Here is a 19445-nt window from a genome sequence, read left to right on the forward strand (position 1 = left end):
TAGTTGCATGTGCTCTGAGTAGAGAAGCTGAGAGGATCCCTTGGAGCCATGAGCAAACCGCAGTGACCTCCATAATGCCAGAGCATTTATGAAAGGAAAGCCTGGGAAGGCGGGACGTGGGGTAGCTGTGTCTGACACTCACAGGTGTGTTTGTTCCCTGCACAGACACCCTGAGGAGCATTGCCTCCATGAACCACGGCCCGCGCTCCTCCCCGGCCGAGCTCAGCGGTGCCAGCCACCACCTGCTGCGAGAGCGCAAGTCCTCAGCGCCGTCCCACTCCAGCCAGCCCACCCTGTTCACCTTCGACTCGCCTGCCAGCCACCTCCAGAGCACCCTGTCTGCCAGTGCCCCCCAGGACTACCTTTTCCTGCACCAGTGCATGAGCAGAAAGTCAGAAAATGCGAGGTATTGTGGCCCACCCACTCGGGGACAGCTGAGGGGAGGGCTGGGTGTGAGTGGCTCAACCCACCTCCATCCTTGGAAGTCTGCAAAACCCATCTGGAGAAAGTCCTGAATGATGGTCTCATCTCATCATGGTTGGGAGGAGGTCAGAGTGGTGACCTCACAAACTCCCAGCTTTCCTGGCTTTTCAGGTGGAGTTAAAAGCTGGCTGAAAGGCCAGACCCAGAGGGTGGGTGTCAGTGGCATGAAGTCTAGTTGGAGGCCAGTCCCTAGCAGTACTCCAGGGGTCAATACTGGGTCCAGTTCAAAGGAGCATGAAATTGCTGGGGGGCCTGGAGCATCTTTCTTAAATGGAAAGGCTGAGAGAGCTGGAACTGTTTCAGCTGGCACATGAAAAGTCCCAGGGGTATCTCCCCTGCAGGGACGGTGCAAAGGGGATGGAGCCAGGCTCTTGTCAGTGATGCCCAGTGCCAGGGACCCGAGGCCATGGGCACAAACTTAAACACAGGAGAGCCCATCTGAACATCAGGAAGCATTTTTTCACTGTGAGTGTGACTGAACACTAGCACGCGGAGCCCAGAGAAGTTTAGGAGTCTCCATTCTTGAGGATATTCAGAAGCTGTCTGGCACAGTCCTGCCACAGCCCTGCTTGAGGAAGGGTTTAGACCAGATCACTTTTACAGGTCCCTTCCAACCTTAACCACTTTGTGATCCTGGGGCCCTAATTCCTGCCCTTAGCCAGAAGAAGGACAAACAAAGGGATGGGCAGGGTTTGCACCACGCTGCCGTTCACCCCTTGCAGAGCTCGCTGGCTTGGTGGCAGCTGGTGGTGCACAGTGTGGGATTCCTGAGCCAGCGACAGTCCCCGCCTCCAGACCCAGCCGGTTGCCTTAAATAGCGAGGAGTTTTTTTGACGTGGAGAGTTTTGGCTCGCAGGAGCAGGCTAGGAGGGAGGGAGGGAGAGACAGTCGGAACCCAGCTGGCGTGAGTGAGAGCAGAGCTCAGGCTGCATCCACTGGGCTCTCCTGCTGCAGCTGACTTTCCCTACTCAGAAAACAACAACGGAAAAAGGCTCAGAAAAATTAACTTCAGATAGAGTTAATGGAACAGGGGTTTAAAAAAATGGTCCTCTCATGCTCCAGCTGTGAGGATGCCTAAAAGCCACTCTCAGGGAACCTGAACGGGGCTGGGACCTGGAGGAGAAGGGAGCAGGCACCAATGCTTTGGTGAGCAGAAACAAACCTGGCCAGTGGTAACTTCTGCAACTGGGCCAGAAATAATGCTCTGATCAATGCCCAGTGCATGGAGTCAGGCTGCAGGACTGCTGGGAATCCCTCCGCTTTCTGCTCTGGAACTCTTACTTTACTCATCCATAAAATGAGGGTAATAGTAGCTAATTGGCAGGCAGTGCAGAATAATTAACCCATGAGATGTTTCAAGTGTCGACCAAAAATACCCTGACAGAACCCAAACCACTTCTGGGTGGGCTGAGGTCCAAAGGTGGCAGGGATTCATTTATCTTATCAGAGCATCACTTGCTTTTTCCTCTAAATAAACTCTATTTCTGAGCGCCATCTCGTGCTGGCTCCGTGAAACAGAGTCCCTGTTGTCCCTGCAGAGCATCAATCACACCAGAGCACTGTAAACCAGCATCTCCCAGCTTTTCCTAAAGGACTGGCACTTTCCCAGTGATTTGCCACAACTGGAAACTCTCCCCATAACCATTTCACTTTTTCTCACCACAGTGATTGATACAGGGCAGAACTTTCTTCTGTGGTGGGGTGTTTACATGGGGCTGGCTGAGCCCTTTCTGACTGGGAGAGTGTGATCCCCAAAAGCCTGACTGACCCATGTGAGGGATAAAGCAGAGATAAAACAGGAGATGGAGTGCCTTGAGGGGAATCAGCAGAGCAGCAGTGGCTAACCAGGAGTTGTTAGAGGCCTGAGATCTCTGTGCTTGGCCCCTGTTCTGACGAGTCCCCAGGCATGACCGCACGTCAATCGAGGAATCATTACCAAGGCATGGATCTAGTGACCACACTGCCCTTCTCACCCTGGACAACTCCAGGGCTTTTACAAATCTGAAATTAGCCTTGAGGTTCATTCCTCCCCCTGTGCACATCAGGACTGCAAACCACAGATCCCAGCCGGGGACTTCTATTACCTCCCCAGTGCTTGTCCTGCAAGAGAGCAGGATGATGACATGGCTGGAGACCTTGAAATAATCCCCATCAGGAATTTTTTCAGGCCTTTGCACATTTGCAAGGTAGAGGTGAGATGAAATCTCCCTCCTGAACTGCAGATGGGCAGTCGAGGCATGATGGCAATGCTGGCAGATTGACACTTGGCAGCTGTGCCCTGGGATGTTGTCAGCTGGTGTGAAAAGTGCCCTTTTGGATCAGTTTATGTCTGGACAAAAGGCTCGTTCTTGCTTATAGCCCTGTCATGGAGCTGAGTGCATGTACCTCTCACCTATGACAGAGGCATTTTGACGGTGTTTCAGGATCAAGTGGCTTGTGGGCGTGTTTGGAAGGGTCTGAGGTGTTCTCATTGCTCTGGGGCTGGGCAGGGCAGGTCAGCACGGTGACAGACAGGGGGAGCAGAGCTCCCAGGACCAGCTCTCCCCCCATTCCAGCCCCTTTCTCCTCTCCCTCTGCAGAAGTGCCAGCTTCTCCCAAGCCACCAGGTCTGCCTTCTTCATGCGGAGCGACTCGGCGGTGCAGAAGCTCTCGCAGGGCAACGGGCACTGCATGAACGGCGTTGGCGGGCAGCTCCACGGCTTTTACAGCCTGCCAAAACCCAGCCGGCACAACTCGGAGTTCAGGGACAGTGCCTACGACCTCCCGCGCTCCTTTGGCTCCTACACCCACCCCAAGTCGAGCCTCACCAGCTCCGAAACTGATAATGAGGAGGTCTACACCTACAAGACTCCCAACAACACCCTATGCAAGGAGTTTGGGGAGCTCTCCACGGACTCCTATGACATCCCTGCCACCCCACTCTCCATCTACCAGATCCCTAGGACATTTACACTGGACAAGAACCACAACGCTCTGGCTGTGGCCGCCAGCGACTCGCCCGCTGCGCCGCCCCCACGGCCCCCGAAGCCTGGGCAGACAGAGCCACGCTGGGGCAGTCCACCCCAGCGGCCCCAGCCTGGTGAAAATCTAGGTCTCACCCCCATGGCAGCCACCATTCCCCGGAGAAACACGCTGCCAGCAGTGGAGAACAGCAGACTGCACCGAGGTGAATTTGGAGGTGGGGACCTGGGGGTGGCTTTGTGCTATCCAGCAGCCTTGGGTGGATCAGTCCCACTGGGTTGTGGTAGGGCTGGGGTGCACATGGCACCAACCAGAACACAGAAAAACTCTGCTCAGCCAGGATCTGGCCCTGGTTTTTGTATTCAGCAGGCATGGAGAGGCATACACAGAGTTCTGCCCACCAGAGCTGCTCCGCTGGCTCTTGGCTGTGTTGTACCTTAAACCAAAACCCCAAATGAGCTTGCTTTTGCAGCCCTTTGCCAGATTTTTGTGATTTCAGCAATTTTTAGCTTACCTTTACTTTAACTCATATCCAGGTTTATCAGAACATACTTCAGCTTGGAAGTATGCCTTGGTTTTGCTCACAAAGGTGGGTAAGCAAAACCTTGGTTTTGCATGTCTCCAAAATCCAGCAACCCTAAGTGCAGCAGAGCCACAATTGCCATTGGCCATGGGTGGGCTGTAGGTGTACGTGCCCTTTCCAAACCTTGTGCCTAGGATGAGATAGTTGCAAAGTAACTTAGAAAAGCTGGCTGGAGAGAAAATGCACTGTAAATTATACACACAGCTCTCTGAAATGCTTCTTCCATATCCTGCTACCTAAATGCCCACCCTTAGGCTGAGATCAGATTCATGCTCAGCAGTAAACAGACTGGTCTAAGAGCTTAGCACCCATCCTTCCCTTCCTGGAGGCTGCCAGCCTCTAAATTTACTGAGCAAGCTCTAACAGAGCTTCCCCATAACCCAGTTTTGTCACCATGATCTGCCTTATCTGACACCTTTACCCCTGGGATTTTGCAGCACTTCAGCAGAACAGGGTTAGGTCTGCACGGCACGTGCAGTTGGGCTGGTGCATCAAAGAGATGCTAATTGGAAAGGAGCATAGCAGAGAGCCTGTGACAAGCTAAAGACCACGTCTTCTCATCAGCATCTCAATCAACAAGAACAGATACTGCCCTACCAGTGCCTGGATTTTGTTTTCAGGGACCCCTTGTTGTTATCAGCTGTGGTGGGACACATGCATTTGTGGTTGTGTTGCAGCTTCTTCCTGTGAGGCGTACGAGTACCCCCAGCACGGGGGCGGCAGCGCTGTGCAGTCAGTGGAGTCCATGAACGATGGATACCACTCCTACCTGGTGAGTTGGCCTTGGTGTGGCCACCACACTGCAGGCACCACTTGCACCTTACAGATTCAGAGACAGGTTGGTTCCAAGCTGGCCCTCACAGCCCAGTCCTGCACAGCTAAGTCAAGAAGGGGTCTGTTAATGGTTTCTGTTTAAACCATGGTGAGCTGCAGAGAACAGATAGGGTGGCAACCATCTAACCCAGCATGATGTGCAGAGCTTTGCTTACACACAGTGTATCTGCCTGCAGCTTTGGCCCAAAAAAAACTACCCAAGAGTTTGCCTTCTTCCTGAAAGCCTGGGATGCCGCTGAGCTAAATTTTGACATGTAGCCAGAACAGCCTCTTTTGTGTGCACTTTCTAAGATTTCCTGAACTGGAAATGACACTAAAGCAACCTTTCATATTCCGTTTTAGTCACAGACACAGCCTAGGGAAGAAAGACTTTCCAGGTTAAGCATGCTTCTCCAGCTCACTCTGATCATGAGAAGATGCTCAGGTCTGGGTGATAAAGACCTTTCTGAAAACTCAGGATGTTGCAATGTCTTGGAAACAAAGGACGTAGACCCTCTCAGTGCAAACTGATGTCCAAGGAGGGGACAGATCATTCTTCCCCTTTGTGCTTAGATTTTAGAGTGAGTCTCCCCTCAGATGTTTTTTGGTTATGATGAAATGGAGGGTTTGTAGTGGATGGGGTTGAGCAGTGCCTGATGCTCACAGTGCCTGATCCTCCCCCAGCAGGCCAAGGCAGCGGTGGCCCGCTCCCACAGCACCGACTCCGAGGACAACTATGTCCCCATGAACCCCGGTTCCTCGCCCCTAATCCATGCCGAGAAAGCCAACGACAATGCCCAAAGTCTCTACATCCCCATGAGCCCTGGGCCGCATCACTTTGACCTGGTGGGCTTGTCCTCGGCCACCCTTCCCGTGCATAAAGGAGGAGCCGTGGCTCAGTGCCACCGGCGGCTGAGTGAAATCCAGCCCCCGCCAGTCAACCGCAACCTCAAACCCGACCGGAAAGGTAAGGACCTTTAGCTGTGCACAAACCTTCCCAGGAATCCTTCTGTTTTTTTAATACTTCAGACTACATCTGTGAAGTTGTGTCCAGTCCCAGGTGGGGTGTGCTTTGCTACTGCCAGCACAGTCAGACCTTCAGTTGTCCCCCATCCCCTTCCTCTTTCAGAAGCTCTGTAGTGCAAATGTAGCTTTCCTGGTGCTTGAGCAGTCCATCTCAAACCCTTCCAGGCCTTTACAGATGTATTTCACAAGCAGGATTTCACCCCCTTGGCCTGCACCCCTCCCTGTGCTCCACCCCAAAATTTCAAAGTTGTATTCAGATGACACAAGTTTTTCCTACAGTTTCCTGCTGGCTGGTTCCAGGCAGTTCTTCCTTCAGGGCTCTGCTGACATTCTCCAAATCTCTCCCTAATCCATTGTCTGAACAGTGGCCAAGGAGATCCTGAGGAGGAGGGCTCCCATCTCTAGGGTGTCAACACTTAACCCCATAAACACTCCATTCAAGGGTTGGAGTTGGAGCGTAGAACTCTTCCACCTAATGAACCATCCATGATGAGAAGGGCTTTCATCTGCTACCCTGCAGATGTCCTTTTCCATTCCCTATGGGAAAACACTCCACACAGAGGTAGTTCAGGTCTGGCAGAGCCTGGTCTTGTTCTCATATAATGCATTAGTTACCACAGATATCTAATGAGTGGTTTTGGGATTTGGGTATTTTTAGCAGATCTCTGTTCCCTAGAAGGCACATCCCCATTTTGGCACTGCCCATCCACTTTGGGGCTGTGGAGCAGAGGGAGAAATTCACTGTTTTCCCACAGTTCTGGCGTAAATGAGCACAGGGGTTTGGTTTGGAGTATTTGTCATCAGCAGGGAGGGCTGGGGAGCTGATTAGTAGAATGGGAAGTAATCAACCATTTGTTGGGGGTACTTTCATGCCAGTCATGGATGCTGAATTGTAGGAACATGCTGTCTCTGAATAAAGGTTTTTCCCCTCCCCAGCAAAGCCATCACCGCTGGACCTGAGGAACAACACTGTCATTGATGAGCTTCCCTTCAAATCGCCAGTCACAAAATCCTGGTCCAGGCCAACGTGAGTAATGGCTGGGGGATGATTTCTTGCTTTGCTCCAACAGCGACTCTCTGGTCTCATTATTACTGACATTCACAGGTAGCCATGCTGTCACCTCTGCCATGGATTAAACATTCCCCACATCACAGCTAGTGGCAGGAAGGTAAATTCATTTAGGTTGGGATTTCACATGAAAGCCCAGCATGTGGCTAACAAGATAATTAAGATCCCTTGAAGACATTTCCTGTTTCTGGGATCTGACAACTGCTGGAGAGCTGTGGCTCTGACCTGGGACCTGTGGTCCGCCACAATTCATGATTCAGCTGAGCCAGACCAACTGAGCCATGCTGTGTGGGGGGCATGATTTCACATCCAAGCTATTCCCCCCCAGACCCCACTGTCATCTAAAAACACAGGGTGACTCTCAGGGTCTGACCAAGCCGTGTTTTGATTGCCTTGAAAGCAAAGCTTAGCCTGAAGGAAGTCTGCAAAATTAAACCAAAGCACTTCAGAGCTATGTCTGCCAGCCAAAAATAACAGGATTCGCACAATTCCCGCTCTGCTACTAATTCACGGTCTGATGTTGACCAGTAAAAGGCAGAAGCAAAGCTTGGCTGCTATGACTCCTCTAATAAATTGGATTGTGTGGAGACTGACTGCAGGGCATGAACGCTGTGTGCTGAAATCACTGCGCTGGGAAGCAGCAAGCAGGGTTTGATTGACAAGAGGTCTGACCCTGGAGAAGCTAATGGATTTTTCCCCTATCAGCTAATCATATGACCCTGCTTTACTGAAAGGCAACAAATAGCTTTTTGAGACACGTGCTTTAATGCCAGAAGATTATTTCATTATTTTGTTCAGTATAATTAGATTTGGCCAATTGAAAGAAAGACAGTTCCTCAGAGGATTTGTTTTCCTGCAAAAAATTTGGATAGGGCCTGTACGGTAAACAAATCCTGTTGCTGTGGTGGGGCTGGAGGTGAGAGGCTTCACCAAGGCTGCCCCTCCATCCTCCACAATTAAATGTTTCCTGAGAGATGAAGGAGTTAGTGGAATCTGATTTGTGTAGATGAGAGCAGGAGAGTTATGGGTACATAGAAAGCAAGGGGTTACTAAAAAATTCTAGTAAGAAAAAATTGAGAAGACCAAACCCAAGGATTTCCAGTCGATGGAAAGGGCAGGCTGGAGAACCTCGGTACCACCAGCTCTTCCTCATGCCCAGACTGGGTCACGGTGATGGTTGCAGGCATCAGGAGCTGCCCTCTCCCACCTCCATGGCAAAGGACAAGCAGGACCCGCAGCCCTCAGTAACATCTCCCCCCTGTCCCTGCAGGCAGACCTTCAACGCCGGCTCTCTGCAGTACTGTCGCCCTGTCTCCTCCCAGAGCATCACCAGCACTGACTCGGGAGAGAGCGAGGAGAACTACGTGGCCATGGTAAGGGCCCACAGCTAAGATAGGTGGTTCTGGCAGGACATTCAGTCTCCCCAGCTCTGCAGATGCATTCCTAGCTCGTGACAGGGAAGTGCTCAGATAGCACAGTGTGGAGTACATCCTTATGTGTATCCCTCAATGCACAAAACAGGGTGTTTCCTTCTGAAAACAGCGTGTCTCATTGGAGTTTTAAATGTGTATGAGAGCAGAAACATGTATCACCCACTTTGCCAGGAATTAAGAAGGATTTAAAAATTTATACGGACTGTCAGGGTGTATTTTCCTAATTAAGGTTGATTTTTTTCAATTTTTTTCCCCTAATAGCTGCTTACATCATGTGTCTGTGGGAGCAGGGGCTATCAGAGCAGAAGCAGGGAGTGGCACTGCTTACAGGGAGGGGATTTTGACTGTTTTGGTGAAGCTACTGACTTGAAGCATATTTTTGAGGCTGTGTAACTAATGGGGTAGAGGAAATCTGTGCTCTGTGCAGCATGGTTGTGATTAGCAAAGATTCCAGAACTGGACTGGCCTTTCTGAGGTGTGGTTCTAGGGACATGCTAAAGCCCACGTCTGCTGTCAGGCATGTGAGTAAAATCAGCACAAAGGCAGCAGAGCTGCTCTGATACATGAAATCAAGAGCATGAGTTTGAAATATTTGTTAGCACAATATACAGCATTGATAGTATCCCAGCAGGTCTTGCACATCCTTGTCCCAGAGGCAGGTGAGCAAATAACCAGGCTCTTTTAAAGGTGCCTCCAACATGTTTCATTTCTGGATTTGTGTTAATTTCCTTTTTTCTTTCTCCTTCCCACTTTAATCCTCATTATCTCTCCTGTCTCTTCCCTGCATTAGCAAAACCCCATTTCTGCTTCTCCTGTTCCTAGTGGTACCAACAGCCCAGCGCCTAAAAAGAGTTCGGGGAGTGTGGATTACCTGGCCCTGGACTTCCAGCCAAGCTCACCAGGGCCACACAGGAAGGTATGGGAGATTTTATAAACTTCTGGTTAAAAAGCGATGCATTTTTAAGGGGTTCTATGCACATTGGCAACAGCATGGTACAAAGCCCAGACTGTGGTCTCAGGAATCTCTGATGCTCAGAGGGCTGGAGCACCTCTACGATGGAGGCAGGCTGAGACAGGTGGGATTGTTCAACCTGGAGAAGAAAAGGCTCCAAGGAGACCTTGAACCATTTTCCAGTGCCTAAAGGGGCTACAAGAGAGGTGGAGAGGGACTTTTGACAAGGGTGTACAGTAACATTAAAGGGGTAATGGTTTCCAGCTGTCAGAGAGCAGGTTTAGATTAGATATTAGAAAGAAATTCTTTACTCTGTGAGTAGTGAGGCACTTGAACAGACTGCTCGAAGAAGCTTTGGTTGCCACATCCCTGGAATTCTTCAAGGCCAGGTTGGATGGGCCTTAGAGCTACCTGGTCTAGTGGAAGGTGTTTCTGCCCATGGCATGGTTGAAATGAAATGATCTTTAAGGTCCCTTTCAACCCAAACCATTCTGTGACCCACTGCTATATTTGCTCTAGGTCAAACTCAGTCTCTCTTGCATGTCTGCAGCTTTGCTGGCAGTGCAAAGCAGAAGCATGGATGTGCAGGGTTCAGGGATGCTGATGAGACCACAAACTCAGCTGGAGACTATACATTGAAAAGCTGTCAGGAGGTATCCCAAGAAGTATCAGAATTGATTTTTTCCTCCTTCACAGGAGGAAAAAACGAAAAAAACCAACAGGTCCTCCTAGACCAGATTTGGATTTTGCACCTGAAAGTTGAAGGACTAGGGTTGTATAAACATTCATGGCAACCATTTGCGAGTTGGCCTCACTTTCTCAAGCACCACTTTGTTTCCCAGGCAAGGCATCCCACTGGTTGGGTCCTTTTATTATTTGACAGTTGTCCCTTGATGGTTTCTTTCTGCCCAGTAATATTTCTGCAAGTATCACCCATTTAAATTATATCCCATTCTGGAAAACTGATTTTTAGACCACTAAAAAGCATGATCTGGCTCCAGTTACAAGCAGATGGAGGTCCTGTGAAATGCTTGTAAAGTCAGAAAAAGCTTCAAGACTCCAGGAGTTATGGTAAAAAGTATCTCCTTGTTCTCAGCACATCTCTTGGGAGACCCTGCAAACATATCTGTTGTTTGGGAATGAAAATGAGCTAGTGCCATAGGTGGGTAGAGTCAGCGCAGCTAAAAGATATAGAGCTGGCATTTCTATGTGTATCTCTAAGAGTTCTGAAGTTCTTTACAGGAAAATGAGCAAGACGCAAGGCTGAACTCAAAAAGTCAGCAGTTACAGAACACAATTGCAACCAAACATTCATGTCCCAAAGTTTGTGAGAAGGTTGAGACCCACGTGCTGTTTCTACCCTCCCATTGCACTGCAGTCTCATGCCAGCAAGAGGCAGAGCAGATTGAAATCCTTCATCCTCATGTCTTTGGGAGGTTAGAGGGAGGGTGATGAGCTGTGAGGTCTTCAAGAAGGCAGGAATGGTGCTGGTGGGCTTGTGGCACCTGCTGCAGGAAGGAGTGAGAGGGAAGAGCAGGGAGCAGATGAGTGACCAGACGGTGCCCTGTTTCTCCTCCCCACAGCCCTCCACGTCGTCAGTTGCCTCAGATGAGAAGGTTGATTACGTGCAAGTGGACAAGGAGAAGACACAGGCGCTGCAGAGCACCATGCAGGAGTGGACTGATGTGCGGCAGTCCTCGGAGCCTGCCAAGAGCATGAAGCAGTAGTGCCCGCAGCAGGCAGCAAAACAGGAAAATGTCCTGTTGGTTTTCCCCAGCTGCAGCCCCGCTGGGCTGCCAGGCCCACTTGGGCTGTATTTCTAAGACTTCTCTGTGGAGGGGAGGGGGTGTCATTGGTTTTTTTTTTTCTCTTAAAACAAAACAAAACTTAATTTCAGGGGAAGACTTGGCGGATACTGTTTGCCAGTGATAAAGACCAACTATGTTTGGTGGCTAGGTTTGTGCTTTAGCTGCTGGAAGCACTGTCCAGGAACTTTGACTTAGCAATACCAGGTTTCACCCTACTCATCTTTTCCTTACAGCTATTAAAGCCACCTTGTATGTTCTAACACTGCATCATCTCTCCCCGTCTTCTTCCATATCATACCCTAAACCATGCCACGCAGGTTTGCAGCATCTCCCAAAGGATATCATTGCCCAGCTCTGATTCTCCACTCCTTATGGTTGTCCTCTTCTCTGCCTCCTCCCAGTCCCAAAACTGAGCAAGGACCATTGCTTTTGAAATCACTTTTGTTGTCCTGTCTCTTGTAAATAATATGTTCAAAACCTCTGAGGGCTGTTCTGCTCTTGGCTGGACAGCCTCCAAGGTTTTGGTTGGGGTTGTTAACCTTCAGGAGCTTGACACACCATCCCCACCATCCCATTGAGCTGACTTAGGAGCCCAGGACTTGCCCCATCATACACACACATACATGTCAGCATATGCTCTCATGAGTTTGTTGGGGTTCTTCTGTTTGTATTCTCCATTAACTCTCAGAGTGAACGGGCTGGAGAGATTGGTTTTGGAAGGGGCTGGAGGGATTGGCTTTGGAAGGTAGAATTTAAGCACTGGCCCACTGCCTCTCCGAAACCAACTCCTGTGAATTTGACCCTAAAAACCACAGTTTGCCTTTTGTGGCACCAGAAGAAGCCCATAGAGTGAGAGTCCTACATCATGGACATTGTGAGAAGCCCTGTGGTTGAGTATGAGGGGGCAGGGAGGCTCTGGAGACGCTGTGTGTGTGGACTGGCATAAGGATGAGTGACAAGAAGGGAGTGGGAGGCTGCTGTGAGGACTGGGAGAAGGCAGGTGGTGTACTGCAGAGATTGGTCCTGGGTGAGGAGGTTCGGTGGAATGTTTCTTGGAAGAAAGAAGAAGAGTAATTGAAATGTTGGTTGATGGTGAGGTCATAGGCTTGGGAAGAGGTTGGTCAGGAGAGTCAGGGTAGGGCGTTTCAGTAGGAGCTTTAATGTAGCATTGTGGTTGGTTTGTGGAGGGTGCAAAAGGCTGAACTGTTTTCCCCTCATCTTCAGCAATGTTTCTTCAACACAACACTGGGGCTTGCTGACATTAATGGCCCTAGGCTCTAATTATGGGTGGGAGTCTGCTGTTGTCCCTTGCCAGCATCCTTAACACATCCAGGCTTTGGGATCGTTCGCCAGGCAGCTGCTGAGCACAGAGGGAAGAGAAGGACGAGACAGTTTAATGCAGAGATAATAATTCATGATCTCATGAAAACAGGAAGGACTAATGATTGCCATGGAGCAGCCTGATTGCCAGACAGCAAGTGCTGACACGAATAAACAGGCTGACCGCAAACCAAGAGCCAAATGAAGGAGACATCAGAAAGATTAGGTAATAATATTTATTAAAGAGCTGGAGCTATTCTTTCTGCAAGCTGAACCCCTCCCAGCACCGTGGGCTCTGTGTTCCACCAACACCACCAAGTTGTATTGATTATTAATGCTTAAGCATTGACACATTTGCTTAATCTTGGTCTGAGCTTGGAAGGGCCAGACGTGACCCACATGGGGATAGGATTCCAGTCCCTTAAGGGCTGTGTGCTGGTAAAATAATTCTTGAACTTTCAACACCATTTTGTGTTTTCTTCTTGCATGCCATGAAAGGGAAGGATGCTAATGAAAAGCTCTGATAACCCTGTTGAGACATTGAAGTGTTGGACTTTTATAGAAACAAGGAAGCAAATACCCTAATGTTTATGTTAATAATTATAATTACTAGAAGGGAAGAAACCTCAAAGCCCCAGAGGGGAAAATTTAGCAGAGTCAGATGCTTTCTAAAGGTCAGGGGGGGTGTTATACCCTGCAAGGGCCATTGCCTCCTGCTGGAGGCTTGCACACTTGCCTGGTGAGTTGACAAAATGAAGACTAGAATGCAGTACTTTGTATTTCTATTGCCCCTTTCATCTCTGCATCTCAGGGTAGACTAAACATTGGGCCTGATCCAGAGCCCACTGAAGTGTGCATTCACCCATCTGGGAGAGAGCTCCCCATCCCCACCAAAAAGAATGTCACTCTTCTGGGAAGCTGATTTTTCCCATTTCTTCTTCAAAGCTGTTAGCTTTAGTGGCTTGAGAGAGAACACATTGGGTTTGAGTGCGAGTTGCTGAGTGGGTGCCCTGTGCTTCTGCACTGGGACTAGGTGCCTCCAGTGCCCACTCCCACATTTAATCCAAGGGGTTAATTAGGACTGGAAAAGCCTTTTGTGGTACTGGAGAAACTTAACCTTTTTCTCCATGTTTCAGAAATGTCATTGTTCATGGGGCAACCATTGGCATGGGATAGCTCTTTTCCCAGGCTCAGACCCTGTGTTTTGATAATTTCCTCTCATGAGCACCCCTAGTAACTGGTTCATTGCATTTGGCAGACCAAGGACCAAAATGGCCCAAAAGCAGCTACTTAACAACTGCTGGTTGCTGGCCCCTCTCTGCTTTGCAGTGAAGTCTGTGTTTTCACTGAAAAAGATACATTCCTCTACCTTTTCCCCTGCAAAGCACCAAGCAAACAGCACCACCAAACTAAGCAGAGGGCCACAGACTCTGTGCCATATAGACATGACTGTATCAGCCCCTCCTGAAAGCATTAAGTAATCAATGGCTTCAGTGGAAATAGTCACCCATGACGATTGCCAAGCTGATTACAGCAGTCCCTGGTGATTAATGTTTGTGCAGTATTTAGTCTTAAACCATATTGAAAAGCAGCTGCTTTAATTACACAGACTGCCAAGAACTTTGTCCTGAAGGCATTGAATTTATCACATCCACTTTATACTTGGATTCTCAAGTATGACAGGCTCCTTTGTTAGAAATAGGTATTTAAGGAAACTGAGAACATTGCAAATTATTCATTTTAATTGAAATTAAACTGGCTTGAGCCTTCACGTCAGAGCCTGCTCTACAGCTCTGTGGTTTGATTTAGAAAAGGGATGTGCTTGCATGTGTGTGTGCTCATGGAGAAGGGTTGTCTGTGGGACAAGCACCATGACCTTAATATTTAGTTTTATGAAGCACTGGGTCCATGGCTCAAAGCTTTCCCCAAGCTTGAAAATGACTAAGCAGGTGGTTTTAAAGGCAAAAGTCTCCAAGAGTGTGTATCCCTTGCTGTGAGTATGCAAATGCTGCTCATCATTCCTCTGCATGGTGAGATGTGTGAGCTGCCTTGGAGCTGATTTGCTCTGAACTGGCATTTGAGTGTTCAGTGGGAAATACATTTCCAGCTCTAAATAGATGCCAGGCTTAGGCTTAGTCTCAAGCTGGCGAAAGAGAATAATGTGTGAGTGCAGAGAGTGCCAGGGCAAAGCTGAGAGTCTGGCAAAGAGGGCCAAATGCAGACTCAGAACCAAAAGATAGGAAAGGCTTGGCTTGTCTAGGAGCTAACTGGAATGGATTTGAACTCTGGGCCACCAGCCACTGGCAAGGGTGAGATATGAGAGAACATGAGGTTGGGACGAGAGAAGGCAGGGGAGTTTGCCAGTAAGGTTTGGGTCTTGGTCCTCACCGTGTGCTCCTTTGGCCTGTGTTTCTGGGTCAGATGTGCAGAGACTTGTGGGTTGTGGAATGCTCAGTAGAAGCTATGCACTGGTGGGACAGGAGCTTCCACCACTCTCGGGCACTTCACTCTCAAGGGGGTCATCCTGCCTGACAACGTGATGCCTGTGCTCTGGCATTCAGGAATGCTTGGGCTGTTCACCCAGCTCTGAGCTGGGCAGGAGAAACCCTACAAGAAATGTGTGGGGACCAGGACATCCTGAGGGGACACCTTGCTGAGGGCTCCCATGAGCTGTTCTTGGGGCAGCAGTGCCATGGTTTCACAGGGTTGTCCCTGGAGGTGCCATCTTCATCCCTGAAGTTTTTCAAGTTCAGTCTAGGTCAACCCCATAGCTGACCCTGCTTGGAGCATCTCTTCCACACTGAGACCCTGTGCTGCTGGGGTTGAGTGGAGACCCCTCCGTGTGAGGGAGGGGGCCCAGGGGGTTGCTTGGAGCCCTGTAACATCCAAAACAGGTACAGGGCCACTTCTCTGGCCATGAGAAGCCAAGTGGCAAGGCACACAGCTCAACCCCTAAGGCCATACTCCCCAGTGAGAAGACCTAATCCACACTGGGCCGTCCCTTGCACCTGGGAAAGGGCTGGCTGGCCCAGAACAAGTCATCCAGGACATGGACAGGCAGTTCTAGCAACTGTGAGACAGCTTGAACCTGTAAATTTGTCAGGCTAGATCCAGACCTCTCAGCAAACCCATGCCACCTCCACACCCTGGCATACCAGGAAGTGTTGGCTTGTTTTGGCTATACAATGATCATGTCTCCTTGGGTGGGAAGGGGTGTACAGCCACGTCCAGGTCTTATGGAAGTTGTTAAAATAGTTCCCAGGTGCTGTCTGAACTTTCTGGCCCAGGAGGCAAGTAAAAGGGTGGTTTTCTCAAGTTGTGCTTACATTGTGTTGGTGTTTTCCCACCTGGTGATGTAAAAGTTCCATTCCACGTAAAAGCTGACACCCACAGTGCGTGTGCCATTGGAGGGATGCTGTCTAGGGGGTGAGATGGATGCAGCAGAACTGTGAGTATGAAGAAGCCCAAGTTCTACAGGAAGGGGGAAGAGCAAAGCCTAACTTTGGCACCAGCTAGAGAACACACATGGCTGTCAAAGAACCATCAAAAAAATCAGAGGGACCAGTCCAGCATCAAATCACAAGGGCCAATAATCCAATTTAGGGCCTCTGATGAGTCTGAGTGTCTCTCTTCTCTGCCCAGCCTTCCCACATGTACATAATGATCTTGCAGCTGTTAATGAGGATCTTGCAGGTCAAGATGTGCACTTTTTGTTCATGATTCCTCCTTGGTCTGGAGCAGTTCATCCCTCTATCAGCCTGTCCTTGGTGTCTCATCCTTGTAGTCACAATTTTATCTCCTTGTTCACGATTCCTAGTGTTGTACTGTCGATCAGGTTGCTGATTTAGTGTCTTCTCTTGAGAAAAGTTGATATGTAGCAAGGTGTCACAATACAGCTGTCCCCTTCCAGCCCACGGCCAGCTGGTCCTGGCACGTGGTGTTCAAGTTCTAACACCAGCCAGTAATATCTGAAACAGAAGCTGGGGCGCATGGCTCCATCTCTTTAGCTCAAAAGCTTCTCAACAGGCTTGCTCCCAATCATCAGGCTCTTAATTTTTGATGCAGCCCATTGCTAACATATGATGGGTTCATTTGTGGGCCAGTGGGTTGACCATATGGGAGAGGTTTGCCCCCAGACCAGGAGATAAGAAACCATCATTTTTATTGTCATTCTCTGGGTGACACCACACTGTATCCTCATGTGGGACGAGAGGGTTCATGTGAACTCTGTATCCTGCTTTTTCTCCGGCTTGTAAAATGAAGGTTTTTAGTACTTATTTCCCCACCTCACATGTGTGTCATGAGGTGTAATTAATTGACATCTAATAATGCAAAGAGCTGTTTTGAGTCTGCAGGCAATGGCTTGGCAGCGTGTGGTGCTAACCTATTGTCATGCCCAGCATCATACACGACACCAACACATCCCGCTCTGCAAAACTCATTAAAAACCCCTTAATCCTTAACTACCAAGGTGAAAAAAAACTTGGCAGGATTTTCTTCTGAGTGAGGGGGGTGGGGGAAATGTCATTTGCACAGTTTTCAGTGTTCTGCTGCCACATTTACCCTGGAAATACCACGGGTTTTTTGAGAGCAGCATGGACGTGGTGGCTGAGCCACACTGCAGAGAGGGGAAGGGAGCAGGACCCTGGGCTCCACGGGGAGCCTGTCGATGAATCCCGTAGGGTTAGGACCAAACCTTTAGAGTAGTTATATCCCACTCAACCCAGCCCTTGGCAAAGTCAACGTGACTTTGCCATCATTGTGCGGGAACAGACCCAGTCAGATTAGGGTAGTTTTCTCCATTTGTTTCTTAACCTGCTGCGAGGAGGGGTTGGAGCCCTGGCTGTGAAGCTGTTGCATCAGCAGCCGATTCGCAGGGATGTTTTGTGTGTTTCAAAGCCTATGACTGTTCTTAAAGAGGAGTATTTTTAATTTTTTGATTTCCATTTGTAGAAGGAAGGACAAGAGTAATCTGTGGCAAACTGTACAGTATGTGTCTTCTTGTGGTGTCACTGTTTGAATGGTTATTAAGTTTTCAAATCACTGTGGACAGCTAATCACTTAAGTTATTAATTTATTCTTTGGGGGGTTGTTGTTTGGTTGGTTTTTTTTAAAGTAATTTGAAACAATTATTTATCCTGTAAATCGGTCTTGAGTGAAGCCTAGATAATACTTTTTTTGCTGTTAATAAACATGGTACATGCCTGACGTGAAGGTGATCTCATTTTTAAGTACTGTATATGCAACAGAAAAGCAACAGGAAAATAAAAGAATGATAATAAAAAGATATCTCTCCCTGGTGATTCCCAGTACGGATTCAGAGCAGGGGAAAAGGGGGGAAACTAATAAGCAGATCAAGTTTGATTATGTAGTACCTTTAAAGCTTTCAGAGCATCTTCTCAGCATGTTGCCAAGTGTCTCCTACAGCTTCAGGTGTCCTGTATGGGTAAGGAGGGGCTTTAGGATGTAGCTAGGGTTTTCCTGATACCAGAACCCAAGCCATGTATTTTTAAGCTGCTAAATTGAATTTCATACCATATATCTGCTCTGCTGTGTGCAGTGTGAGGACAAATGCTGCCTTCCTCACCCATCAGCAGCTTAGCACCTATGAGCCTCGGCTCAGGACACCAAATCACCCAGAGAACCTCAGCAAAAGGACAAACCTTTTTCTCCAGAGTTAAAAGTTCAACTCTCCCTTTAAGACTTCCCTTTAAAAAAAAAAAAAAAAAAAAAAAAAAAAAAAAAAAAAAAAAAAAAAGACAACTGAGAAACGACACCTCCCTAAGCACAGCTCCTGTAACAGCTCTTTTAGACAAGAGTAGCATCATCACACACCTGCAGCACACACCAAGAGCTGGGGACTCCCCTGTGGGCTCTCCTTGACCAGAGGCACGTGTGACAGACTAAACAAGCCAGACTATCTCATATACCATAGCAGATACTTTATCAATATGCCATATGCAAACATGACTGGCATTACTAACACTAATACCAATATAGCACACACTATATGGGTGTGGCACGGATAGTAATGCACCATACTCATACTATACTAGACTTCTGTAAGGCCTTTAACATGGTCCCTTATAACATTCTCAGCTCTTAACTGAAGAGTTTGATGGATGGGTGGACCACTGGATGAATAAGGAATTGGCTGGACGGCCACATTGAAAGAGCTACAGTGTCCAAACCAGCAATGAGCAGTGTTCCTCAAAGGTGTGTACTGGAACCAATACTATTTAATATCTTCATCAGACATAGGAGTATTTGCTGAGTCCAAAAGGGAAGTCCAGTGCTAATAATTAGAGGAAATCAAGAGGGGCTAAACTGGTCAACCTCATTACACCACTGACACTCTCCAGGCTGCCATCCATGCTGAGAACTGCATGCTGTTTGCCTCTGCTCATCCCAGAAAATCTTGGGGAAAAAAATAAGACATGCTCAGGAAAGAGCTTAGCTATGATACAGCCTCTCCAACATTTTCCTTGTTGGTTTGACTATCTGCCTTCATTACTTAGATTATGATCTCATCAAGTTAAAGACAGTCTCCTACAAAACCACCTTAAGACAAACAGCACAGAAAATGTCTTCAGGTGATATTCCAGAGTAAAGAAAGGAGCTAGCATGACAGCAACAGGAAAACTTTTGGCAACCTCTTTGAACAGGAAATAAATAGAAGACTAGTAATAAAACCAGGAAACACTGTAGATTCTGTGACTCTTCATTTATTTCCTCTCAGCACCTGACATAAAAACAACAAACACACTCCACTGCTCATCTACAAGGCTCCACTATTAGTATTGTGATGTTCTTCTGGAGGGCACACAGCTCTACGCTAAGGTTCCCATTCCATCTCTGTCTGATCCCCTCTTCCAAGCCACCACGCTGCAGGACTGTCCCCTGTCCTTGAGGATGGATGCCTCAGCTTCCCCATCTCTTTTTTTGACCCATCAGCCCCATATCAATCAATACTGCAACAAGACAATAAGTCTGTATG

General features: G+C 48.5%; 1 protein-coding gene across 3 annotated transcripts in view; it reads left to right on the forward strand.

Moving 5' to 3' along the window:
• The window catches only part of GAB2 (GRB2 associated binding protein 2), a 93471-nt gene extending 75815 nt beyond the window's left edge, over positions 1-17656 (forward strand). The window contains exons 3-10 of one of the 3 annotated variants that reach the window (XM_058018241.1): positions 166-406; positions 3063-3661; positions 4705-4799; positions 5525-5807; positions 6803-6893; positions 8206-8308; positions 9159-9284; positions 10904-17656. In XM_058018241.1, coding sequence (XP_057874224.1) covers positions 166-406; positions 3063-3661; positions 4705-4799; positions 5525-5807; positions 6803-6893; positions 8206-8308; positions 9159-9284; positions 10904-11047 — 1682 coding nt within the window. In that variant the 3' untranslated portion in view covers positions 11048-17656. The remainder of the gene's footprint in view (positions 1-165; positions 407-3062; positions 3662-4704; positions 4800-5524; positions 5808-6802; positions 6894-8205; positions 8309-9158; positions 9285-10903) is intronic. The other 2 variants (XM_058018242.1, XM_058018243.1) reach the window with 2 other exon arrangements.
• Positions 17657-19445: the final 1789 nt, after the last annotated feature.

The sequence above is a fragment of the Melospiza georgiana genome, chromosome 2 (genome assembly GCF_028018845.1).
Source record: "Melospiza georgiana isolate bMelGeo1 chromosome 2, bMelGeo1.pri, whole genome shotgun sequence".
NCBI classification, from domain to species: Eukaryota; Metazoa; Chordata; class Aves; order Passeriformes; family Passerellidae; genus Melospiza; species Melospiza georgiana.